Source organism: Pseudophryne corroboree, chromosome 6 (assembly GCF_028390025.1).
Source record: "Pseudophryne corroboree isolate aPseCor3 chromosome 6, aPseCor3.hap2, whole genome shotgun sequence".
In the NCBI taxonomy this organism is placed as follows: domain Eukaryota; kingdom Metazoa; phylum Chordata; class Amphibia; order Anura; family Myobatrachidae; genus Pseudophryne; species Pseudophryne corroboree.
The window spans coordinates 416,909,889-416,937,250 of record NC_086449.1 but is presented as its reverse complement, the minus strand read 5'-3'; the positions used below and the strand labels follow the sequence as shown (position 1 = coordinate 416,937,250).

At 43.7% G+C, this 27,362-nt stretch overlaps 1 protein-coding gene across 7 annotated transcripts in view; it reads right to left on the bottom strand.

Annotated features, from left to right (window-relative positions):
• The window catches only part of CACNA2D1 (calcium voltage-gated channel auxiliary subunit alpha2delta 1), a 1,227,493-nt gene that overhangs the window by 66,173 nt on the left and 1,133,958 nt on the right, over window positions 1-27,362 (bottom strand). For all 7 annotated transcript variants that reach the window (XM_063926939.1, XM_063926941.1, XM_063926940.1 and 4 more), the window contains one exon: window positions 3,557-3,641. In XM_063926939.1, coding sequence (XP_063783009.1) covers window positions 3,557-3,641 — 85 coding nt within the window. The remainder of the gene's footprint in view (window positions 1-3,556; window positions 3,642-27,362) is intronic.

Sequence of the window (27,362 nt, the reverse complement as noted above, 5' to 3'; positions counted from 1 at the left end):
CTAGGAACAGAAGACAAGTCGTCGGAACCAGCTGCGATTTTGGAATATTGAGAATCCAATCGTGCTGCCACAACACTACCTGAGATAGTGCTACACTGACCTCCAACTGTTCCCTGGATCTTACCCTTATCAGGGAATCGTCCAAGTAAAGAATAACTAAAATTCCCTTCCTTCGAAGGAATATCATCATTTCGGTCCGTACTTTAGTAAAGACCCGGGGTGCCGTGGACCATCCCTACGGCAGCGTCTGAACTGATAGTGACAGTTCTGTACCATAACCTGAGGTACCCTTGGTGAGAAGGGTAAATTTTTTGACATGAAGGTAAGCATCCTTGATGTCCCGAGACATCATGTAGTCCCCTTCTTCCAGGTTCGCAATCACTGCTCTGAGTGACTCAATCTTGAATTTGAACCTCTGTATTCAAAGATTTTAGATTTAGAATCGGTCTCACCGAGCCGTCTGGCTTCGGTACCACAATAGTGTGGAATAATACCCCGTTTCCTTTTGCAGGAGGGGTACCTTGATTATCACCTGCTGGAAATACAGCTTGTGAATGGCTTCCAAAACTGCCTCCCTGTCAGAGGGAGACGTCGGTAAAACCGACTTTTGGAAACGGCGAGGGGGAGACGTCTCGAATTCCAATTTGTACCCCTGAAATATTACCTGAAGGATCCAGGGGTCTACTTGCGAGTGAGCCCACTGCGCACTGAAATTCATTGAGAACGGGCCCCCACCGTGCCTGAGCTTGTAAAGCCCTAGCATCATACTGAGGGCTTGGCAGAGGCGGGAAAGGGTTTCTGTTCCTGGGAACTGGCTCATCTCTGTAGCCTTTTTCCTCTCCCTCTGTCACGAGCAGAAAAGAGGAACCTTTTGTCCGCTTGCCAACAAAGGACTGCGCCTGATAATACTGCGTCTTATTTTGAGAGGCGACCTGGGGTACAAACGTGGATATCCCAGCTGTTGCCGTGGCCACTAGGTCTGAAAGACCGACCCCAAATGTCCCCTTTTTTAAGGCAATACTTCCAAATGCCGTTTGGAATCCGCCTCACCTGACCACTTTACTGGTAGAATTGGACAACGCACTTATACTTGATGCCAGTCGGCAATATTCCGCTGTGCATCTCGCATATATTTTAAATGCTCTATAGGCAATAATATACTGTCCTTATCTAGGATATCAATATTTCCAGTCAGGGAATCCGACCACGCCAACCCAGCACTGCACATCCAGGCTGAGGCGATTGCTGGTCGCAGTATAACACCAGTATGTGTGTAAATACATTTTAGGATACCCTCCTGCTTTCTATCAGCAGGATCCTTTCTTACAAGCGTGTGAGCGCCTTATCCCCCCTAGGGGGTGTTTCCCAACGCACCCTAACCTCTGGCGGGAAAGGGTATACTGCCAATAACTTTTTAGAAATTATCAATTGTTATCGGGGGGAAACCCACGCATCATCATTTTATTTCTCAGATTCAGGAAAACTACAGGTAGTTTTTCCTCACCAAACATAATACCCCTTTTTGGTGGTACTCATATTATCAGAAATGTGTAAACATTTTCCCTTGCCTCAATCATGTAACGTGTGCCCTATTGGAAATCACGGTTGTCTCTTCACCGTCGACACAGGAGTCAGTATCCGTGTCGGCATCTGTATCTGCCATCTGAGGTAACGGGCGCTTTAGAGCCCCTGACGGCCTATGAGACGTTTGGACAGGCACAAGCTGAGTAGCCGGCTGTCTCATGTCAACCACTGTCTTTTATACAGAGCTGACACTGTCACGTAATTTTCAACAGTACATCCACTCAGGTGTCGACCCTCTAGGGGGTGACATCACTATTACAGACAATCTGCTCCGTCTCCACATCATTTTTCTCCTCATACATGTCGACACAAACGTACCGACACACAGCACACACACAGGGAATGCTCTGATAGAGGACAGGACCCCACTAGCCCTTTGGGGAGACAGAGGGAGAGTTTGCCAGCACACACCAAAGCGCTATAAACTGTATAGGGACAACCTTATAATAAGTGTCTATCCCTTATAGCTGCTTATATATATTTTTAGCCAAATAAGTGCCCCCCCCTCTCTGTTGTACCCTGTTTCTGTAGTGCAGTGCAGGGGAGAGTCTGGGAGCCTTCCTACCAGCGGAGCTGTGTGGGAAAATGGCGCCGTGTGCTGAGGAGATAGGCCCCGCCTCCTTCTCGGCGGGCTCTTCTCCCGCTTTTATCTGGAAAACTGGCAGGGGTTAAATACATCCATATAGCCCAGGGGCTATATGTGATGTATTTTTTGCCATAGGAGGTATTTACATTGCTGCCCAGGGCGCCCCCCCCCCCAGCGCCCTGCACCCTCAGTGACCGCAGTGTGAAGTGTGCTGGGAGCAATGGCGCACAGCTGCAGTGCTGTGCGCTACCTTAATGAAGACAGGAACGTCTTCTGCCGCCGATTTCTGGACCTCTTCACTCTTCAGCATCTGTAAGGGGGCCGGCGGCGCGGCTCCGGGACCCATCCAGGCTGTACCTGTGATCGTCCCTCTGGAGCTAATGTCCAGTAGCCAAGAAGCCCAATCCACTCTGCACGCAGGTGAGTTCGCTTCTTCTCCCCTTAGTCCCTCGATGCAGTGAGCCTGTTGCCAGCAGGTCTCACTGAAAATAAAAAACCTATTTAAACTTTGCTTCTAAGCAGCTCAGGAGAGCCACCTAGCCTGCACCCTTCTCGTTCGGGCACAAAAATCTAACTGAGGCTTGGAGGAGGGTCATAGGGGGAGGAGCCAGTGCACACCACCTGATCCTAAAGCTTTACTTTTGTGCCCTGTCTCCTGCGGAGCCGCTATTCCCCATGGTCCTTACGGAGTCCCAGCATCCACTTAGGACGTCAGAGAAATTATAATGACGTCTATTCCAGATCTGCAGCCCTACTCAGCAGAGATCAGCATGGGGTAAGTAGTCACATAATAGGCTTGGTGGATATTTTATTAGGGGACCAAGAAGATAAACTGAAGACTATGATTAATTGTGGAGGCCCAAACTGAAACACACGTGTGGTATTACCAGTGTGACCTATAATCAGTAATTACAAAAGAAAATTTAAGAAAACTTGTTTCCTGAGCAAATAAGTACTGTAAATTTCACCTCCATACTTGCACTGTGAAAACAGAAAAATGCCGGTGTGACAAACATAGTGACCAACAATGCCTATTTTCCCAAGAGTCCATGGATTGAATCCTTTATCCCAAATGTCATGTAGTATATATATTTTTCAATGTCTTTAATGTTTATATGTATTTTGTCAAAGTGAGATGCATACGTGTAAAAATCCATTCATCTCCATCAAATACATTTTTCTACTTTGCATACGAAAGTCAACTGTGGAATAACAATCAGACTGATTTTGACAACATTGTAAATAACAGCAGATATGAATGACAGTAAAGTTATAAATTACAATATAAAACAATAACCAATTATAGAATACATGCCCCTAAATCCTGTCACCTACAGTATTACTTCAATGACAAAAAACATAAATAAAAATGAACAAATAACTTACGGTAATGGTCCTTTCCAATAATTCTGTACAAGATCATTTGTAAACCCTGCATCCAGTAGGGCTCTGTTAATCAATTCCTTATTGCCTATGAAACATAATTTAAAAATACAAATAGTACATTTCTGCATGACATAGCAAAGAAAGAAAATAAGATTTTAAACCTACCGGTAAATCTTTTTCTCCTAGTCCGTAGAGGATGCTGGGGACTCCGTAAGGACCATGGGGTATAGACGGGCTCCGTAGGAGACATGGGCACTCCAAAGACTTTAGATGGGTGTGCACTGGCTCCTCCCTCTATGCCCCTCCTCCAGACCTCAGTTAGAGAACTGTGCCCAGAGGAGACGGACAGAACGAGGAAAGGATTTTTGTTAATCCAAGGGCAAGATACATACCAGCCCACACCATCCACACCGTACAACATGGATTATACGAACCAGTTAACAGTATGAACAAAACAGCATCAGCCAAAGACTGATCTAAGCTGTAACATAACCCTTATGTAAGCAACAACTATATACAAGCCTTGCAGAAAATTAGTCTGCACTGGGACGGGCGCCCAGCATCCTCTACGGACTACGAGAAAAAGATTTACCGGTAGGTTTAAAATCTTATTTTCTCTTACGACCTAGAGGATGCTGGGGACTCCGTAAGGACCATGGGGATTATACCAAAGCTAGCTGCTCGGCAAAGCTGTAAAGCTGAGACGCCTCGGGCAGCCGCCCAAGAAGAGCCCACCTTCCTAGTGGAATGGGCCTTTACCGAATTAGGTAACGGCAATCCAGCCATAGAATGAGCCTGCTGAATTGTGTTACAGATCCAGCGAGCAATAGTCTGCTTAGAAGCAGGAGCGCCAACTTTGTTGGCCGCATACAGGACAAACAGTGCCTCAGTTTTTCGAACTCGAGCCGTCCTGGCTACATAAATTTTGAAGGCCCTGACTACATCAAGAGACTTGGAATCCTCCAAGTCCCCCGTAGCCACCGGTACCTCAATAGGTTGGTTCATATGAAACGACGAAACCAGCTTAGGCAGAAATTGAGGACGGGTTCTCAATTCTGCTCGATCCACATGGGGGGTTCTTGTGAGACAAAGCCGCCAATTCGGACACCCACCTTGCAGATACCAAGGCCAGCAACATGACTACTTTCCAAGTGAGAAACTTTAATTCAACTGTTTGAAGAGGTTCAAACCAGTGTGATTTAAGGAACTGTAACACCACGTTAAGGTCCCATGGTGCCACTGGGGGCACAAATGGAGGCTGGATGTACAGCACTCCGTTTACAAAAGTCTGGACTTCTGGGAGAGAAGCCAATTCCTTCTGAAAGAATATTGATAGGACCGAAATCTGCACCTTAATGGAGCCTAACCTTAGGCCCATATCCACTCCTGTCTGTAGAAAGTGGAGAAAACGGCCCAGGTGGAAATTTTCCATAGGAGCATTCTTGGCTTCACACCAAGATACATATTTCCTCCAGATATGGTGATAATGTTTCGCCGTTACCTCCTTCCTAGCTTTGATTAAAGTAGGGATGACTTCCCCCGGAATACCTTTCCTAGCTAGGATTTGGTGTTCAACCGCCATGCCGTCAAACGTAACCGCGGTAAGTCTTGGAACACGCAGGGCCCCTACTGCAACAGGTCCTCCCTGGGAGGAAGAGGCCACGGATCTTCTGTGAGCATTTCCTGAAGATCTGAATACCAGGCCCTTCGGGCCAAGCCGGAACAATGAGTATTGTCTGCACTCTTTTTCGTCTTATGATTCTCAATATTTTTAAAATGAGCGGAAGAAGAGGGAACACATAGACCGACTGAAACACCCATGGTGTCACCAGGGTGTCCCCCACCACTGCCTGAGGGTTCCTTGACCTGGAACAATACCTCCGAAACTTCTTGTGGAGGCGTGACGCCATCGTGTCTATTTGAGGAAGTCCCCAACGACTTGTTATCTCTGCAAAAACTTTTTGATGAAGACCCCACTCTCCTGGATGGAGATCGTGTCTGCTGAGGAAGTCTGCTTCCCAGTTGTCCACTCCCGGAATGAAAACTGCTGACAGAGCGCTTACATGATTTTCCGCCCAGCGAAGAATCCTGGTGGCTTCCGCCATTGCCACTGGTTTACATGAGCCACGACTGTGACATTGTCTGATTGAATCAGAACGGGTAGGTCGCGAAGAAGATTCTCCGCTTGCCATTAGGCCGTTGTATATGGCCCTTAATTCCAGCACGTTAATGTGTAGACAAGCCTCCTGGCTTGACCACAGTCCCTGAAAATTTCTTCCTTGTGTGACTGCTCCCCATCCTCGGAGGCTCGCGTCCGTGGTCGCCAGAACCCAGTCTTGAATGCCGAACCTGCGACCCTCTAGAAGGTGAGCACTCTGCAGCCACCACAGGAGAGACACCCTGGCCCTGGGGGACAGGCTTCTTTTCTGATGCATTAGTAGATGGGGTCCCCGACCACCTGTCCAGAAGGTCCCACTGAAACGTCCTCGCATGGAACCTGCCGAAGGGGATGGCCTCATAGGCCGCAACCATTTTTCCCAGTACACGAGTGCATTGATGAACTGACACTCTTTTTGGTTTTAGCAGGTCTCTGATAATGTTCTGGAGGTCCTGGGCTTTTTCCGTTGGGAGAAAAACCCTCTTCTTTTCCGTGTCCAGAATCATGCCCAAAAATGATAGCCGAGTCGTTGGAATCAACTGCGACTTTGGTAAATTTAGAATCCAGTCGTGTTGCTGCAGCACTCTCAGGGAGAGCGACACGCTTTTAAGCAATTGATTTCTCGATCTCGCTTTTATCAGGAGATCTTCCAAGTATGGGATAATCGTGACTCCTTGCCTGCGCAGGAGCACCATCATTTCCGCCATTACCTTGGTGAAAATCCTCGGGGCCGTGGAAAGCCCAAATGGCAACGTCTGAAACTGGTAATGACAGTCCTGTACAGCGAATCTCAGGTACGCCAGATGAGGGGGATAAATGGGGACATGAAGGTATGCATCCTTTATGTCTAGTGATACCATAAAATCCCCCCCTTCCAGGCTGGAGATCACTGCCCGGAGAGATTCCATCTTGAATTTGAACTTTTTCAAATACAGGTTCAGGGATTTTAGATTCAGAATGGGTCTGACCGAGCCATTCGGCTTCGGGACCACAAATAGGGTTGAATAGTACCCTTTCCCCTGTTGCATCAGGGGAACCTTGATAATTACTTGTTGTTGACACAGCTTTTGTATGGCAGCTGAAACTAATTCCCTCTCTGGGGGAGAAGCTGGCAAAGCCGATTTGAAAAATCGGCGAGGAGGCACTTCTTAGAATTCCAGTTTGTAGCCTTGGGATACAATTTCGATCGCCCAAGGATCCACATCCGACTGAACCCAGACCTGGGTGAAGAGTCGTAGACGTGCCCCCACCGACGCGGACTCCCTCAGTGGAGCCCCAGCGTCATGCAGTGGATTTTGTAGAAGCCGGGGAGGACTTTTGTTCCTGGGAACTAGCCGTAGCAGGCGTTCTTTTCCCTCTACCCTTACCTCTGGCGAGGAAGGAAGAGCCCCGACCCCTTCTGGACTTATGCGACCGAAAGGACTGCATCTGATATTGAGGTGTTTTCTTTTGCTGTGGGGGAACATAAGGCAAAAAAGAAGACTTACCCGCGGTAGCTGTGGAAACCAGGTCCGCGAGGCCCTCCCCAAATAAATCCTCACCCTTGTAAGGTAAAGTTTCCATATGTCTATTTGAATCAGCATCACCCGTCCATTGGCGGGTCCACAGGGACCGTCTAGCAGAAATTGCCATGGCATTGGCTCTTGAACCCAACAGCCCAATGTCTCTCGCAGACTCTCTCATATATAACGCTGCGTCTTTAATGTGACCCAAGGTCAATAAAATGCTATCCTTATCTAGGGTGTCAATGTCAGATGACAAGTTATCTGCCCATGCTGCAGTTGCGCTACCCACCCATGCCGACGCTACTGCCGGTCTGAGCAAGGCACCCGTATGTGTATCAATCGATTTCAAGGTAGTTTCCTGTCTGTGATCAGCAGGATCCTTGAGGGCTGCTGTGTCTGGAGACGGTAGCGCCACCTTTTTGGACAAGCGTGTCAAAGCCTTGTCCACCGTGGGCGAGGATTCCCACCGTAACCTGTCCTGTGAGGGGAAAGGATACGCCATAATAATTCTCTTGGGAATCTGTAGTTTCTTGTCTGGAGTTTCCCAAGCTTTTTCAAATAAGGCGTTCAGCTCATGAGATGGGGGAAACGTTACCTTAGGTTTCTTTTCCTTAAACATGCATACCCTCGTGTCAGGCACAGAGGGGTCCTCTGTGATATGCAAAACATCTTTTATAGCCATAATCATATAATGAATACTCTTGGCCACCCGTGGGTGTAACCGTGCATCATCATAGTCGACACTGGAGTCAGAATCCGTGTCGGTATCAGTGTCTGCTACCTGGGAAAGGGGATGTTTTTGCGACCCCGAAGGGCCTTGTGACACAGTCAAAGCCATGGATTGACTCCCTGCTTTTTCCCTGGACTCTGCTTTGTCCAATCTTTTATGTAATAAAGTCACATTTGCATTTAAAACATTCCACATATCCAACCAATCAGGTGTCGGCGGCGCAGACGGAGACACCACAATCATTTGCTCCACCTCCTCACTAGACGAGCCTTCCGCTTCAGACATGCCGACACACACGTACGACACCCCCACACACTGGGATAAATAAATATGGGGACAGTCCCCCAATAAGGCCCTTTGGAGAGACAGAGAGATAGTATGCCAGCACACACCCAGTGCCACTGGACACTGGAACAAAATCCCAGTCTGTACAGCGCTTTTATAGATCAATAATACACTCACTGCGCCAATTAAATGTGCCCCCCCCCTCGTTTTTGCACTCTGTACTTGCTCAGCAGGGGAGAGTCCAGGGAGCAGCTTCTCTGCAGCGTGCTGTGGAAAAAATGGTGCTGGTTAGTGCTGGAGGATCAAGCTCCGCCCCCTCAATGGCGGGCTTCGGTCCCGCACAAATTCTTTATACTGGCGTTTTTTTTTTTATATACTGCCTCCGCAGTATATAATATGTCAGCCAGTGTCCCTTGAGGTAATTCTTGCTGCCCAGGACGCCCCCCCCTGCGCCCTGCACCCTTACAGTGCCGTCAGTGTGCGTGAATGTGGGAGCAATGGCACGCAGCGTTACCGCTGCGTGGTACCTCAGTAAAGATCTGAAGTCTTCTGCCGCCTGTGAAGTCTTCTTTCTTCTTATACTCACCCGGCTTCTATCTTCCGGCTCTGTGAGGAGGACGGCGGCGCGGCTCCGGGACGAACAGCGAGGATGAGACCTGTGTTCCGACCCTCTGGAGCTAATGGTGTCCAGTAGCCTAAGAAGCAGAGCCTATCAGTTAAGTAGGACTGCTTCTCTCGCCTCAGTCCCACGACGCAGGGAGCCTGTTGCCAGCAGTGCTCCCTGAAAATAAAAAACCTAACAAAAGTCTTTTCAGAGAAACTCAGTAGAGCTCCCCTGCAGTGCATCCAGTCTCCTCTGGGCACAGGATCTAACTGAGGTCTGGAGGAGGGGCATAGAGGGAGGAGCCAGTGCACACCCATCTAAAGTCTTTGGAGTACCCATGTCTTCTGCGGAGCCCGTCTATACCCCATGGTGCTTACGGAGTCCCCAGCATCCTCTAAGACGTAAGAGAAAGGACAATTTTGTACATCTCGGTCTAACATTGTTATAACAATCAAAGCAATCAGTTACTGGTCAAGAAAAATATTAAAAAAACTGAGAGAGTTCCTAGGCTATATGGCACCAAGTGGCATATTTATACATTTTTGCAACCTGCTTGCCCCACAGCTGTGCTACTGCACATGCTGACATACATATAACCATTTGCAACTGTGAGCACTGGGGAGGAATCCTTTCCAAAAATATCAATGAAACGACTCCCATAGGCTACTATACGGTAGGTTAACATCACCTTTAGATAGCATTTGCTGCTGGTGCAAGCTCCAAAATCATAGCAGTCAGAAGTGGACGAACTGCAGCAGACATTAGAGGTCTCTGCTGCAGTCCCTCCTTCTTGCAACCTGGGGACAGCTTCGTAATAGGATGGCATTGCGCCCTGTGCCGCCCTCATTACCGGAGCGCATGCCAACATGAATTCATGCCTCAGTTCTAACCAAAGTGTAATGAGGATGCTCTGGGCGGCTGCATTGGTCCCATGGCTGCTTGCATGACACTTTTATAGATGTCATGATGTCTCTCCCCACACAATGTTTGTAGGTAGAGCAGAGCCAGAGCAAAGAGAAAGGAGGTGAGTGCAGTACTATTTTAACATGCCTGCAGCGGGTGCCTGGCAGTAGGGATTCTTGCAGCGGGTAAGTATAGCAGGTTTTACCCTCAGGGTATCCCGCCCTGTGCAATGGAACTGGACACACCGCCCTCCTTATGGCCCAGCTCACTAAAAATGTGTATACTTTAATAAATATACACCCCTTGTGCGATCTTTACAACTGCTTCTCACACTAGTTCAGCAAAGTTAGATATAGTACAAATATACACCATTATATTAATATCTCAGAGGGACTTATATAGTATAAAAGTGCTAATTAGTGCATTTTAATTAAAAAAAAACAACAACAGTTTATGAGGCAAAGTGCTGTTGACAACATGGTGCTGATTCTGAGTTGGGAGCAAAACAAAAAAGCAAGTAAATTTGCAGCTTGGAAAAACCATACTGCACTCAAATTGAGTAGATATAAAATGTGCAGAGAGATTTAGTGGCCTATTTACTAAGCCTTGGAGAGAGATAAAGTGGGTGGAAATAAAGTACTAGCCAACCAGCTCCTAACTGTCATTTTTCAAAAACAGCCTATAACATGGCAGTTAGGTGCTGATTGCCTGGTACTTCATCTCCATTCACTTTAGCTCTCTCCAAAGCTAGTAAATAGACCCCTTAGATTTAACAGGGGCATGTCCTAACTCAAACCTAAATCTATCCAGCATTTGTGGAGTTCATGCACAAGGAGCCAGTATTTACCGTGCATGCAAAAACACAAATGTATTAGCACCCCTCGCATTGCAACAAGGTTTTTCCAGGAGAAAACAGACTCCTATTTTTGCTTTGCCCCCAACACAGATCAGCCCCATTTTGCTCATATCTGGTAACAAACTAATGTATTGATGAAAAACATTTGTCAAGGAGAAAAAGAGCAAATTATGAGCATTTCTTAAGCTCAATATGAGAATCATATTGATCACTGATGTACAGTAGAACATGTGAGCATAGGAACTCATTCCTTTCTGTTAGGAAATATTCAGTTGAAATAACTCAGTTGAGGAAATATTCTTTATAGAACAGATAGGGAAAGTGTTCTTTATAAATGTGTATTACTACTGTTATTGAATTACTTGTTCATATTATTGAACTTATTTTATCCAATGTATGATTTATTTTATAGTTGACATTCATGAGTAGATGTGCATTCAAAATGCTGCATTCTTTATTTCTATGCAAATTGTAAAAAATTCTAAATGGGATGTTACATAAAATATGAGGGTGATTCAATAAATAAAGGTAACAAGACCTCTCATTGCGTACATTTATTTAACTTGTACATACTGTATACATATCATCAATAGTAGTACCTTGGTACAGATTATTTTTCCACACAGTCCCCATACTTGTCTAAGCATTTGTTCCAATGGTAAACCAAGGCTTCTATCCCAGCAAAGAGGAAATCAGTGTCAAGCACCTAAAGCAAGGGCATGACGGCTTGTTGAACTTCACTGTCCGTTGCGAATCACCTTCCACCCAGGTGCTTCTTCAATTGTCCAAAGAGATGGTAACTACCAAATGGTAGTGCTGTACCAACTAACATATGCAGTTGGCTGAGTGTAACTTGGCACTATCGTGCAGCAAAATTATGCCTGTTCACAACAATCCAGGTTGTTTTCAACAAATTGTCCTCTGCAACCATCTCAATGTGTCACAATAGCTGTCAGCATTCACAGTACCTAATGGACCCTATTCCATATGGATCGCATTTAAAATGATGTGATGTCACACGCAGCCTCTATGACCCAAAAAATGGCCGCTCTGCACCCACTTTCGAAGCCTGGCTGTAGAGGCAGGAAGGCATCCACAATTCAGCGATGCAAACACAACTGATTTGCGATCGCATCACTGCTGGGCAACTGCATGCTTGGCAGCCTTGCTCTGTGCTGGGCAGCTCCCAGCATGCAATCGCAAGCAGTTGCAGCTTTGCTAAAATAGCAAAACTGCAACTGAAGTTGAATAAAGTCCAATGTGTGTTTCCATGTCATGGATTCTTGCTTTGTCTCCGGTGTCACATGATGCACCCACATTTCATCACCTGTAACAATACTCTGCAGGAACTGCACTCCCTCCTAATGGTACCACGTCAAGAGCATGAGTGATTATCCAATTCTTTTGGTTTTGTGAACTCTATGAGCGTGAACACTTTTTCCTGTACCTCGTTTGCCCTAATAAACGATGTTGTGCACAGTACCAATTTGTCAGCAATATCACTAACTCAAATGCATCTGTCCTCCTGAATCAGATCTTCAATATGGCAGCTGGCTGGATTACTGCTCATCTTGAACATCTGTCCTGCCATTGCACAAAACCCATACCTGTTTTCATGACATGACGTTATCACAGTGCACCTTTACAAGTTGGCAATAAATTTCAGCTGCTGATGTTGCCTTTAGATGCAGAAATATGATGACACTACGCACCTCAATGTCTGACCATGTTTCTGCCAGCCCTGCCATTTTACAACTGATGTTGGGACAGTATAACCAATATGAGGCAGAGTCTAATGGCCATGAGAGGAAGTAATGGTCTACAGAGAACATTACAAATGTGATACGTCTTGTTATCTCACTTATTAAACCACCCTCATGTTTTTAACACATAATAAAAAAAATCAATGTTATTGGCAGATACAATTCTGAATACACAAAAGAGTAAAACTAATTTAAGGGTACAACCAGCTTAGTTTGGCCTCATTACATTTCCCCCAAAGCTGACATCCCCTTTGTCACAACTGAGGGCAGAGGCTGACCTGGGGAGGCCTCAGTTGTAGGGGCTGGAGTGTAAGTGAACCGGGATGGTTGGATAAGGTTCTTAGACATGCAGAGGATTAGGCACCAAAGCCCGAAGGCGTGACGAAGACAACGTGGTAAAATAAAGTTTGTTTAATAAACACACAGTTCTGATACACCAAGGCAGTTCAGGTAATTCAACGGTAGATTGTGCAATGCAAACAACAGTACAGTTCCTTTAGCACAATGGTAGAAACATGCTGTGGCAATATAGAATGAGTTGGAAATAAAGTCACTGCAAGACCCGGAGATGTAATGTCCGTTGGCCACAACTAACCACTGTAGAGGGAAACAAGCATGTACTGACTAGCAGTCAGTACATGAGCTGGAGTTGAGATAGATGCACAGAGGTTGAGAAAAACACAGGAGAACTGCCGGGGATGCCGGATGGAACCGGACCAGACGGGAAGGTGTAGCAGAACTCACAGATGATATTAGAGTCCGATGGTGAGTACCAATGGTGGTGAGTATCGATAGTGATGAGTATCGATGGTGATAAGTATCGATGGTGGAACACCGATGAAGCTGGAGATCGATGGTGGAACACCGATGGAGCTAGGGATCGATGGCGGAACACCGATGGAGCTGGAGATCGATGGCGGAACACCGATGGAGCTGGAGATCGATGGCGGAACACCGATGGAGCTGATTGATGGTGGAACACTGATGTAGCTAGAGATCGATGGCGGAATACCGATGTAACTGACCGATGGTGGAACACCGATGTAGCTGGAGATCGATGGCGGAACACCGATGTAGCTGGAGATCGATGGCGGAACACCGATGTAGCTGGAGATCGATGGCAGAACACCGATGTAGCTGGAGATCTGCAAACAACGGGAGTGGAGAGATACCAAACACTGCTGGAAGCTGGGCGCTGGAAGCTGAAAGGTAGGTATCACAGCAGATAACCAAGGAGCAGAGCTGGAACAACGGAAGTCAGGCTGCACCGCAAGCTCGTAACCGCTGTGGGTTTCTAAGTGGAGCTGAATCACAGGAGTTGAACACAGGAGCTGGAATACCTGGAGACTCGAACTGTAAATTCCACAGACAGGAGAGACATGTGTACAAGGTTTGACAACCAAAGCACTGACGATTAGGCAGCCTTGATGCAGGATATTTATACCAGCTGGGAAGCAGGTATTGGCTGGGTAATCAGGCAGAGTCCAGAGTGCAGCTGCTGCGTAATCAGGCAGAGTCCAGAGTGCAGCTGATAGGCTGTAAAGCAACATGTGATGAATCCAAACATGGCTGCGCCCATGTTTGAATCTGGAGGGAAAGTCTGTTTGAACTTTAGCATGTGAGAGACTGAAGCCATGTTACACAGCATGCTGCACGCAGACCGCGCAGGTGGAATCCAGGCTTGGAGTGCTGGGCCAGTCTCAGGAGAGACTTGGAAGGTAAGAAATGGTGATGAATTACCCGGATCCTGACACCTTTCCATCACAACTGTCAGTCTCTTAAGATGATGTGAGAAAAGGCTGCACTCATTCCTTCACCATGCGGCTGTTTACATAGGGTAGACTGACTCTAAGCAGAACAGCAACTAGATCTTCTTCTGGATCTTCAGAGAATTATCTACATTTGGCCCTTTAATTAAATATTATAAGTTTCTTCCATAAATCATTACCAAATGGTACTAAATAACAAAGGAATTCATTACTAAATACAATTTATTTTCTTATGGAGAAGTGTGGGGGAGGGATGAATGCAAGCTGTCACTTGTCACTACTTTCCGACACAGATAAACTATATTCTCTTAGTCTGAAAAGGAAACATCTCATAGCTAACTTGTGAGATAAATATTTAACATGACTTGCCAGTACTGTGGTCAATGTTTCCCTGTTTTACAGTAGATAAAATTCAACCTATCTGTCGACATTACTTCCTGACATTGGAAGTGATAGAAATTATGGTATGACAGCAAGTATGCATTGTAAACATGAAAAGACATTATAATGAATAAACTATTAAAGAAAAAGGATCTTTGGAGTTTCTAGAACAAAATGTTGAACAATGTGGAACAAACCATTATAAATGTTCAGCTAACAATCTTATGTAAAGGAGTACTAGTCTGGTGCTGAAAAATCGGTTGTAACCCTGTCATTCTAATTGTACATTCAATATAGAAAAACCAGCAGCATAAACAAAATTAGTGCAAAGCACCCTACGCATGTAAAGTGTTTCCCCAGTACATTTACAAAGCATTTTACACCCTTTCATCTTCTGCTGTGGCTCCTCCAATATTGAGAAAACACAGTGTCAGTGTCTTATGTTCAATTTCTTTGGTAAAGGTTCATTTGTAATCTATAAATAATATTTCATTTTACAGGATATTAAAAAAAATCTTTCAAATGTATTGCATGAGTTTATTATTTTTTCATTGGCATGGTAATGCCAGTTGGAAAGTGACACTATCAGAATTCTAAGGGCCTCATACAATCTAACAAATAGCACCCACAGCTGTCTCCCCCTAACAGGTATGACTATTATACACAAAGCCAAATCTAGTAAATAATGCAAACAGTGGAAACCAATCTGTAAGCAAATGTATAAAATATACCCTCAATTTGGTGTCTTAGGGGTATAGTCAATTAAGGTCGAAACTGCTGTCTTGTTGAAAAGACAATAGTTTTCGACTTTTTCAGGTCGGAAGGGATTCCGACCTATTCAGTCCCCAGCATTTTTATTTGACAAGTCGGGGAATTCGACTTGTCGAATAGTACATGAATTGGCGGTATAGCTGCCAATTCACGTGCTTCTGAGGGAAACGGGGCCAAATTCGACAGGTTTTGGCCCCGTTTCCGACCATCTCAGTTCGACTTAAAAAAAAGTCGAACTGAGATGGGGGACCTGAGAGGAGGAGAGGGGGGAGAGCTGCGGGCAGACAGGGGAGAGCCACGGGCAGACGGGGGACAGCAGCGCTAGAGCACCTCGCTGCAGGAGGATGTGGCACAGCCGCCACTCACAGCAGCATCCACCCAGCTCCAGCAAGTGAGGTCCCACTTGCTGGAGCCGGGTGGACGCTGCCGTGAGGTCTGGCGGCTGTCCCACATCCTCCGGAAGCGCTGCTGTCGCCCGTCTGCCCGCGGCTCTTACCCCTCTCCGGTCCCTCATCTCAATTAAACTTTTTTAAAGTCAAATTGAGATGGACATTGAATAGCTCTTGTCGGAACCATTCCGACAAATGCATGTCGGAATGGATCCGACCTCAATTGAATATACCCCTATGAATCAACGCTACCTTTTCACTTCCTAAACATACAGTATGTTTTCTCCTTCAGCTCCAAATTTCTTCCTCCTATTTTAGCTATCTCTCAATTACAATTCAAGGCTGACAAAGATAGCAGCTCCCACGTGTGATATTGGTTGGTCCTCCCATGGCATGCCAAATTTGGAACAATTTGAAGATAGTGTACTGTATGTGGTCACATCTATATACAGGGGTAGGTGCACAGATCTGTTCTCTATAGAGAATAGAAAGTCTTTTGGTGACTACTATGCAATGCAGAGAGCATTTAAGTGACATCATGGATGCCTAGTGTCCCGAAATATCCATGAGCCTCATGAATTTTCTAGGAGTTCTCCCAGTTCCAAAGACAGTGGGAAACTTTCCAGTATAATGCCCATTTCTCCCATGAGCAGAAAAGGGGCATGAAGATGCAATTAGCTATGTATCTCATCATCGCAGAACTGCTCCAAGATCTAATGCAGTCGCACTATGGGGTCATTCCGACTCGTTCGCATGCTGTTTATTTCCCGCAGCCTTGCAAATGGGTAAGAACTGCGGCTGCATGCGGTACCCAATGCGCATGCGTGTCGTTGCCCAGCGACGGCCGTCTCCAGGCAGCGACCAGAGCAACGACAGAAGTGTTCGCAGCTGCGAACACTAGAAGATTGACAGGCAGAAGGCGGATCTGGGTGTCAACTGACCGTTTTCAGGGAGTGCTGAGGCGAATGCAGGGTGTCGAGGCGTTTGCAGGGTGGGTGTCTGACATCAATTCCAGGACCTGACAGGCTGAAGTGATTGCAGTGGGTAAGTTAGAAGCTACTCAGAAACTGCACAAAATGTTTTTGCATAGCTCGGCTGCACAAGCGAACGCACCCTTGCTATGCAAAAAAACCCTCCCCCATAGGCGGCATCTATCTGATCGCACGGGCAGCAAAAAGTTGCAGCATGCAATCAACTCGGAATTACCCCCCATGTCACCACAATGATGCAAATTGTAATATCATGCCCCTACCTTTGCTCCCTGACCTCTCCCTTAATGGCTGTCTAGGTGTCTGCTACCAAAAGTGGCCAAGCACTGTATGTAATACAAAGCATATAATTATGACCATTATACAAATCAAACTTTATTTCACTTGACGACTACCAATTCTGAAGATTCAGCATGAGTTGGTTTCATTGGCAATGCAGTACAATCATGCTTAGAATGAAATGGTATAGTAAGTACTAAATCCATTTTTTTTTTAAAGTGGGATATTCTAATTTATTTTGTGTACAAGTCCTGAGTACTTCATCATCCAATGCAATGTAGAGGAAATATGAGGCTCTACCTCCAGTGTTCATCAGAGCCAATACTCTTGTGACTGAGCTATGGGTAAAAACATAATACTCGGATAGTGGCCAATACTTTTCCCTGTAAACCACCATTACAATACACACCATGGTGGAAATTTACTAAGGTCCCGATACCATTTGAGTTTGTTTTGTTTTTCTAAGTGTCATCTCTGGAATTTACTCAACTCAGATCTCGGCAATGTTGGGGCTATTTGTATTGAGATACACTGCCGACCACATAAATACAAATCAATAGACCATCGGTCAAATGCGGCTGTTATTTTATACAACACGGGAATTTTCTAAGAATTTGTATTCTCAATAACTGCTAGGAAAGCATAGAATTCGTACAAAAATAGAACTTTCCAATAGAACCGCTTTTGGCTGGCGTGTTTTGATAGTCATGCACAGATCAGTGAGATAGCCCATTGGTCCCCTCTAGTAGAAACCATTTGTGTACCTGTAAAAAAAAAAAAACAATATACTCACCTATAATCCAGTGAAGATCGGTCCTCTTCTGTCCATGTAGGCATCCACAGGGTTAAAATAACAAAAAAAAACCTGGTCCACGCGACTAAAGGGGATCCATGTTTGCACATGGATCCCCTTTCCCTGAATGCTGGGACCCCTCGTGACTGCTGTCACTAGTGGACCCAGCAGCCAATCAGGGAGCACCACTATGCCTTTTGTCCCCCCGTATTTTTGGAACCAGGACCTTTCCAAGAGCCCGGTGCTGGTTGTATAAATACACAATTTTTTTCCTAGTATTTTATCAACAAGGACCATCTCAGAACCCGGGGCTGGTTATACTTAGGAGGGGGGACCCAACACAATATTTTGATTTTAACAATTTCACATACTGTACACAATGCAGCCCTGCACGGATCTCACTGATCTGGTCAGGCTTCATTGTGTAAAATCCGGCAGTGTTTTACTATTCTCTCCCATAAAACACTGCCGACAATACGAGTTACATCGGAGAACTAGAATTGAAAAAACACAGTAGTTTAGTAAATGACTGTGTTTTTTCTCCAAAAAGTTGCAATCACACACTGCCGATGTCAGCCGAGATTGATCTCGTCTGAAATCGGCAGAAATACGAATTTTAGTAAATATACCCCCATGTCTTTACTGCTCACGAGTTTCCCATGATTTAAGTTGGTTTTTTTTTGTCATGCTGTCTAAGCTGTGCATATGGACCGCATACAGTACTATTTTTCTGGAAAAATAGGTTCATGAACTACGGGTCAGGGGGTGGCGCTATTAAAAAAGTTATAGATAGAGAAATAGATGATTGATAGATCGTTTTTTAGAAAAGAAGGCACTCAAAATGGACTTTAAAATACAACTTATCTTATGGAAAACACATTTTGGCCCAGGACAAGTTTAGGAACCCTTGTTACAGTATGTCACATCTGATGAGAGGTTCAGGAACTGAGTTCCTGCTGGTTCCTGCTGAAAAATAGCACTGACCGCATACATTGAAGGTTAGTAAGAGGGACATTGCATAGGACATTACATTTATTTGTTATCCAGAAACATCAAATAATGTCTATACTGTCAATTTTTCACTGATCTCAGTGATGAGCTTTGATAGTGGTAGTTGCCTAGTTAGTAAAAGCACAACCTATACTTATGTGACTGCATTTTTCAGGCATAAGAATGGCAATGCTTTATACTTATCATGCTCTTGAAGGTGGTTGATGCTAATATTAATATCAAACTGAGTGAATAAGAGTAAATATCTCACACTGGTCCAACTCTTTTGAGCATTTCATTGTGTTATGCTGTATGTTCCTAGACAGTGAGAGGGATCAAATTACGTAGACAAAGTCTTCCACCTATTCCTTAGAGTGTGTTGATTTTTTTTAAGGCAAAGTTTCTCTAAAGAAGATTAAAGATCTCATTGTCTTCCAGTCTCTCCAAAAATACATTTATGATGATATGCAAAATTTCTGGTTATATTCGAATCCTGTGTTTCTTTGCTAGTGCAAACTCATTTGTCTTAAGTAATGTGTTTAGCCAATTTATTTTCTGTGTCCCTTTATAGATGATAAACCCTGTTAATTAGCTAGAAGGCATTTATTTAAATGTATCAAAGACATATTTAAATAATTATTTTGAAAAGCAAATTTAAGGTTCCCAAAATCAAACTCAATTCATAATGACACATTAAATTAGTAACAATAACTTAAAGAGCTGTCTGCTAATATTACATGTAGTCAGGATTATGCTAACTAATGAATTACAGTCTCCGTTGAGTATGTAAAACACATAATCCTTTGAAGTGGACCTTCTTTAGTGTTTCACCTTATCCTGCAATATTGACGCATCAATCTCTGCACATGTCCTTATGAACACAAAACAGATGCTAACATGGAAAAAATATATATACATTAGAAGTAAGTAACAACTTGTGCACTGCACCTTGGCTTTTATTGCATTATTTATGACCCACAGTGTCAGACTTCTAATAGACACCAAAGGGGAAAGATATAAACTACTGAACTGTAAAAACAAATTTATTTACTAGATAAGTGGTGTTAATTGAGCTTTCAAAATATAAAATAGGTAAGTCAATGGGTCCAGATGGTATACATCTAAGAATATTAAAAGAGCCACTTACAAGACTTTTTAACCAGTTACTTTAATTCCAGGGAATTAAAAATGTCGTTATATTACAGAAAAAAAACAGTAAAGAAGAACATATACTTGTGATTCTCACATTAATAATAGGAAAATGAATGGAATCACTTTAAAAAGTTGACAATTACAAGATCCAGGACAGCATTGCTCTAGTCAAATCACTATGGAGGATATATTGGAATTGGTAACTACAGAGTAAAATAATGGATCAGGGTGAACTGTGACAATATTACTCATATTTCTGAATTTGATACAGTAATAAAGTCAAAATGTGAAAATCCTTGGGAGTTCATTCAAAGATATTCCTCTAGAAACAGTATGATGTAGTCAATGGTTTGAATACTGACATATCAGTGGAGAATAAAAAAAACATCCCTCAGTCTTTTTTTGTTTAAAGTAGTTTACAACATGGGTGATACCCCGAAAGGGGTAAAACAAATGTGTAATTCACAGAAAATAACATTACAGACTAAACTGTGGATCTTAAATTTAGTATATCACAATGCAAAATAATGAATGAGCAATACTGAAAATCAAAAGTTGAATACTGGCAAAAGAGGGAAGGTTGGAGTCGAAGAGGTTTTAGTATCCGGAAGAGGGAGGTTACATTTGCCTTTTATATATCACTAGTAAGAACTCACATTGTGTAGCATCTACAATTCTCTATCTCAACAAATACATGATGAAAATAAAAGCAAACTCAGAAGAGGTACCAAATAGTGCATTGGCTGCATAATAAAACCTATCACAAATACTTCAAGATACTGTTGCCACACAGACTGTCCAAATATCATCAGCTCTATGTAGAGGTTGCTAATCCTGACTAGGTTACAGTATGTCTGGATATCCCATGGTGAGACACACCATCAGTTACATCACTCAGTGCATCATGGGCCAGGCCTCTTTGTTGCTCCAGCTCACTCCACCTTCTCTGATAAAGGCAGCCATGGGCAGAAATCACTGACTGGAGTCAGTGTCTGTCATGGGGCAGAACCAGAGTAAAGGTGGATGCCTTGGTGAGCAGAGCCTGCCAGCCTGGTTAGGATTTGAATAGAAGCCAGAATGAGGACTTCTTTGTCATCATTCAAATCAATTGTCCCCAGAAAAACCTTAGAGTGAGCAAATGGGCCTTCTCTTTGGTTGTGATGAAGCCCTTCAGGTAAGGTTAAGCCAAGGCAAGGGTATGAGGGTGCTCTGAGGAATATAACGGGGGTGGACATGGCTTTGAGGCATATAAAGAAGCATATGAGGGCTTGATGGGGCACTAAGACAAACTGTATTTAGGGATGTGAGGGGGCTCTAAGGAATAAAAAAAGACATGATGGGGTTCTGAAACATATAAAGAGGCATGAGAGTATGGCATGAATGGATTCAGTATGAAATCTCGACAGTTGGGATCCCGTTGGTCGAAATACCAACGCCGGAATCCTGCCAGTCAAAATCCTGACAGCGAGCGCAGCGTTACCCCTTGCGGACTTGCTGAGCTTGCCATGCTTCAGACTCAGTGGTGAGTGAATATTCCACCTTGGGTGGTGGCATGGTGGACCATCACCCTAGTGGGAATACCCGGTGGCGGTTAGGATTTTGACCTCATCATTTTGACTGCTGACAGGATTCCGGCATCGGTATTTCGACCACCGGGATCCTGACTGTCGGGAACTTAACTGCATCCCGCATGAATGGGCTTTAGGGCATATAAAGGATCATGAGTGAGCTCATAATTAAAGGTGCAAGTAAAAATCACCAGGAATCTGACAAATAAAAAGGTTGTAATAGCATTTTGGGCTACTCCCCATGTCAGGTAATCTGAAATGAAAACGTGGTAACCCTACTTCAATAGCAGCAAAAGTACTCCTTATTGGAGAGAAGAGACAAATAATGTGACAAGAAAAATACATTAAAATAAAGTATAGCAAAAAGAAGTAGTATTTTACATTAAGTCAGAATTTGTACCAATAAAAGCACACTAAATAGAAAGAATAGAGGAACCTGTAGATTACATTCCTACAGTACATACAGTATTTGTAATCAGTTAGCTACCTCGCTGCCTGCAGCCACAATGCACATGCTTCCTGTGTTAAGTAGCAGGAGTGTGCTATGGTACGCCTTGCCGGGAATAGGTAGCTGCGATGCAAACGCTACACAGCAAAGATGTGTGAGGACAAATCTGCATATCAAATTAATCAACACAGTCTCCTAGTGCATCCTAGACACATTGCGTTGCAACTACGCCACATTTTTTGGGGGGAAAAGGCAAAAAATACGCCCGATGCTAGAAGATTCTAACGCAACCTGGCGTGTCAAGGGTGGCTGTCTGGCATGACTGCAGTAAAGATATATGAAGTCATATATATAAGTTGAGAGATCTGCTATTTTTTAGTTTGACCCAATTATGCATTTTTTTAACATACTATCTTTTCCTCAATAGCTGAACATGTTTAAACACCTTGGAAATTTAGGCGGGTATTTAATACAACTGTAAGAAATAAAGTACTAGTCAATTAGCTTCTGCCTTACATTTTACAGCTGTGTTTGAAAAATGACAGTTAGGAGCCAATTGTTTGGTACCTATGGTATCTCTTACAATTTGATCTCTCTCCAAGGTTTGATAAATACCCCCTTAATCTCAACCTTCTTAGTCAAGCTGCTGGATCCCTGTAAGTCTTCAGGGTATGGTAGACTTAATACACTTCTGCTTATTATACCTACCTATCATAAAATTAATGATTAGTTAATGAAAAATTATTTTCTGTTATTTGTACAAATCTACGTAACACATTTATTGGTTGCCAAATTTATAAAAATGTTGGACTCTGGTAATTGCTATATGATGCTCCAACAATACTTTACAGCTGTACTACAGGTTGAGTATCCCATATCGAAATATTCCGAAATACGGAATATTCCGAAATACAGATTTTTTGGAGTGAAAGTGAGATAGTGAAACCTTTGTTTTCTGATGACTCAATATACACAAACTTTGTTTAATACACAAAACTATTAAAAATATTGTATTAAATGACATTCAGGCTGTGTGTATAAGGTGTATATGAAACATAAATGAATTGTGTGAATGTACACACACTTTATTTAATGCAAAAAGTTATTAAAATATTGGCTAAAATTACCTACAGGCTGTGTGTATAAGGTGTAAATGAAACAAAAATGCATTCTGTGCTTATGCAAGAAATACCACTGTTTATATAGGCGCTTAGTAGTTCCTTTGTTGTTTACAAATGGTTTCCTTAAACAAACAAAAAAAGAAAATACAACAAATAGTGCAGATGGTACTATTCAAAATTTATCATGTAGTAGGCACTAATTTCAGACTCCTACCAGAAAAGGTGGTCTACTATAGGTAGACAAACGAGCATAGGGAGCGGGTCATTTGCCGGTCACATTCTTTTCATCATGGTGATGTTAGACTCCATAGATTGCATATAAAATATAAATGGAAAAACTCCTCGTAGTGTAACACAGTTTTTATTACCATAAAATTCTTAAAAATAATTCGATAAAACAGCACAGGGGGAATTAAGGTGGACTCTCACCAAAGATGATGGTCTATACACAAGGCAGACTAAAATCGCATAAGTGTAAATCACAGGCGTCCCTGGACAGATGTTCAACACGGCAGAGCGTCCAAAAGATAGTCGCCGCTCCGTTTGCGTTCCATATCGCGGCACTTCCGCTGTTGTCCCTCCCCTAATTATCAGGGGTATAAATATTGGTACTAGTAACTGACCTCCTTACACCTTGAAAAAGATACCCTGGGTGGTATCGAAACGCGTTGGTCAGGAGGAAAGGGGAATATCTTTTGGACGCTCTGCCGTGTGGAACATCTGTCCAGGGACGCCTGTGATTTACACTTATGCGATTTTAGTCTGCCTTGTGTGTAGACCATCATCTTTGGTGAGAGTCCACCTTTATTCCCCCTGTGCTGTTTTATCGAATTGTTTTTAAGAATTTTATGGTAATAAAAACTGTGTTACACTACGAGGAGTTTTTCCATTTATATTTTATATGCAATCTATGGAGTCTAACATCACCATGATGAAAAGAATGTGACCGTCAAATGACCCGCTCCCTATGCTCGTTTGTCTACCTATAGTAGACCACCTTTTCTGGTAGGAGTCTGAAATTAGTGCCTACTACATGATAAATTTTGAATAGTACCATCTGCACTATTTGTTGTATTTTCTTTTTTTGTTTGTTTAAGGAAACCATTTGTAAACAACAAAGGAACTACTAAGCGCCTATATAAACAGTGGTATTTCTTGCATGGGTTGTATGTTTAAGGTTTTGGTGTTACCTTTTCCACTGGCTGTGGGCTGCTTTACATCTTAAGCGCAGATCTACCTTCTCAACACTCTGCTTTGTTTTGCATTCTGTGCTTAGACTTAGGTCCCATCGCCATGATATCTCATTATGGTCTGCAATTATTCCAAAATACGGAAACATCCGATATCCAAAATACTTCTGGTCCCAAGCATTTTGGATAAGGAATACTCAACCTATATATGTTCTCTGTACTGTACATCTCTCTTCAACATTACTGGGGTTTTGTAATTTAATAACAGATCTCTATTTTGCCTCCCATGGAATTCCCTGCTCCCTATCTTTTGCCATCTCACGTACTCATGTTAGAAAAGGAATTCTGATGGTAATGAACATATAAATGCAACTGAGGCCTTTTTAAAAAAAATAAAACTATGTTTGGTAAATCTAGTGAATTAGCTAAAATATATTTGTTTAAATATCTCAAATGAATAAGAAAGAATATTTTCACAAACAAATTTAAGGTCACCAAAAGATTATATCACTTTCACATAAATGGTAAAGCCTTTAGGATTTAGTGTGTCAATAAATACACTAGTGGATAATGCATTAGCAGATTATGCAATATACCCATATTTATTTTGATTTTGTTCTCCAAAACAGATGCTAAGTACCTTTTTGGCACAAACTTATTTATGTTTCATTGAAATGTCATGTTTTCCTAAATAACATAATTTTACCAATTAGAAAAGTGGATTTAAAATAGAAAATCTAGGTATCAACCATATTATGAATGTATGAATTGATAGTGATTATCATCATTAATACAGATCATTATAAATTGTATCTGTAATTTTGAAAACATGCTATAATAGTATTACTACTTGGAATAGTATTACTTTTTAACAGTTAGTTATATAGTGCACACATATAACACAGTTCTTTACAGAGAATATTTTAGTCCCTACCCCAGTGGAGCTTACAATCTATATTAAGCTTCTCAAACAGCTTGTTTGTTCTTCAATATTTATATTTTTGGACTTTTCCTGCCAAGACTCCATTTACTCAGATAGAGGACCACAATTCACTTCTTGAATTTGGAAAGCTTTCTGTGAGTTTCTGCTAAATCAGGATATTACTGCAAGCAGAGAGAGTAAACCAGTGTCTGGAACAGTATTTACTGTATATATTTATAACTACAGTACTATTCGCAAGATAAATGGCCAAAATATTTGTCCGGTATCCGGTTGATAGATCTACAGTAAAAAGATAGATGGACAATAGGTTAACCCCAATCAGTCGACAAGCAAATGGTTGACAGGGTCAAAAGGTCAACATGACAATGGTTGACACACATATGGTTGACACAAGTTTTTATTTAGCATAAAACAAAAAACAAACAAAAAACTGTTAACCTTTTTGTGTTTACCATTTTCATGTTGACCTTTTGACCCTGTCAACCATTTGCTTGTCGACTGATTGGGGTTAACCTATTGCCCATCTATCTTTTTACTGTAGATCTATCAACCGGATACCTCTCAACCTTTTAAACTGTCTACCATTTTCTTGTCGATCTTTTGCATGTTGACTATTTGGGGTCGACCGATTGACTGTCTATCTTTGTACTGTGGATCTTTTGACCCACACCCATTTGTCCTTAGAAGAATCTGCATACAACAAAACACACATTACAGAGTCAGTTTGTTTTTTGTGAACCATGGCTATCATCCACAATCTTTTCTTGTGGCAAGCAGGTGTAGTAAGATACTAATATCGAACAAACTACATGAGAAATTGAAAGAGACATGGGCAAAGGTTACAGCCAATTTGCATAAAGTTCTGTATACCAAACCTGTCAAATGCAGTAGAACATGGGTTCTCAAACTCAATCCTCAGGACCCCAAACATTTAATGTGTTCCAAAGTCCCCTTACAGAATTACAAGTGAAATAATTAGCTCCACCTGTGAGTCTTTTAAAATGTGTCAGTGAGGGGGGGCGTGGCCTGGCACCGGAGGAGAGCAGTTGCAGCTTGTTAGAGCTCCTGCTTTCACACCATCTAATATGCCCTCCGGGATTGCTTAGACCCGCTCCTTTGCAGTATCTTACCCCTACACCTTGCTCTCAGCCCCCTGCTGCTATCTGACCAGAGCCGAGGAATCGGGGAGCGACGTGGAGGCTCCCGCGGATTGTGGCCTGGTCCTCATGCTGGAGCTGGGGCCTCAATTTTACCGCTGACCCGCTGAGTTGTGTTACGGCGCGCGGACCTTTTATGCCCCTGCCTGTGCCTCTGGACGCTCTCACACAGCCTGCTGCACTACCCTGACCTTCGCTGCCCACAGTCGTGTCACGGACGGATGCCATGGAAGCGGCATCGGCCCCCCTCCATGTCCGGAGCTGAGACGCTGGAGCCTGCACGCTGAGCCACAGACGGGACTGTAGCGGCGGTGAGTGTGATCCCCTTACCTCCCCCGGATGATCAACCCTGCTCCGTCTCTCTGCTGCTAACGCCAGTGCGGGCTCCCCTGGCCCATCTGCTGCCCGGTCCGGCGGCCATCTTGTCGATGCTTCCCGCGGCTGGGGGGCTCAGGAAGATGGCGCCATTGTTCCTGCTGCAGAGCGGGCAGAAGGGGCACTGTGCTGCCATTGCCTGGATTGCCGCCTTGCCACCCCTGCCTGGCCGCTGAGAAGGGGGACCCCACTGGCCCTGCGGACGGGACCCGGATGCCGCTGTGAAGACACTTCACAGACCACTCAGGTGGTTATCTCCCACCCCCCCTCTTCCACAGTTGCCGACCCAGTACATTAAATGATGGAGACACCGTTGCTACACGCCAAACAGCTCGCTAAAGCCTTGGCAAGGTGCTCTCCACTGGTTTCAAATACATTACCCAGTCCTATTTCCCGCTTGCCTCTGCTGGCTCTCGGAATTCACTTCTGCTGCAAGGCCAGCGCGCCTCCCCCACTCCTGATGTGACATGATTATGATGAGAATACGATGAGGGTAATTGTCTGATATGTGAGGCCAGCTACACCCTTTAATACTCAGATTCTCTGTACTTTGCTACCGCTTCTCCCCTCAGGCTTCCCTGCATGGAAAAGTTCCTGATTCCTTTGCCCGTGATGTCCGCAGGCACTACTCAGCAATCTCGGGACGACACCCCTTGTGGCGATTCATCTGACTCTGACCACGCGACT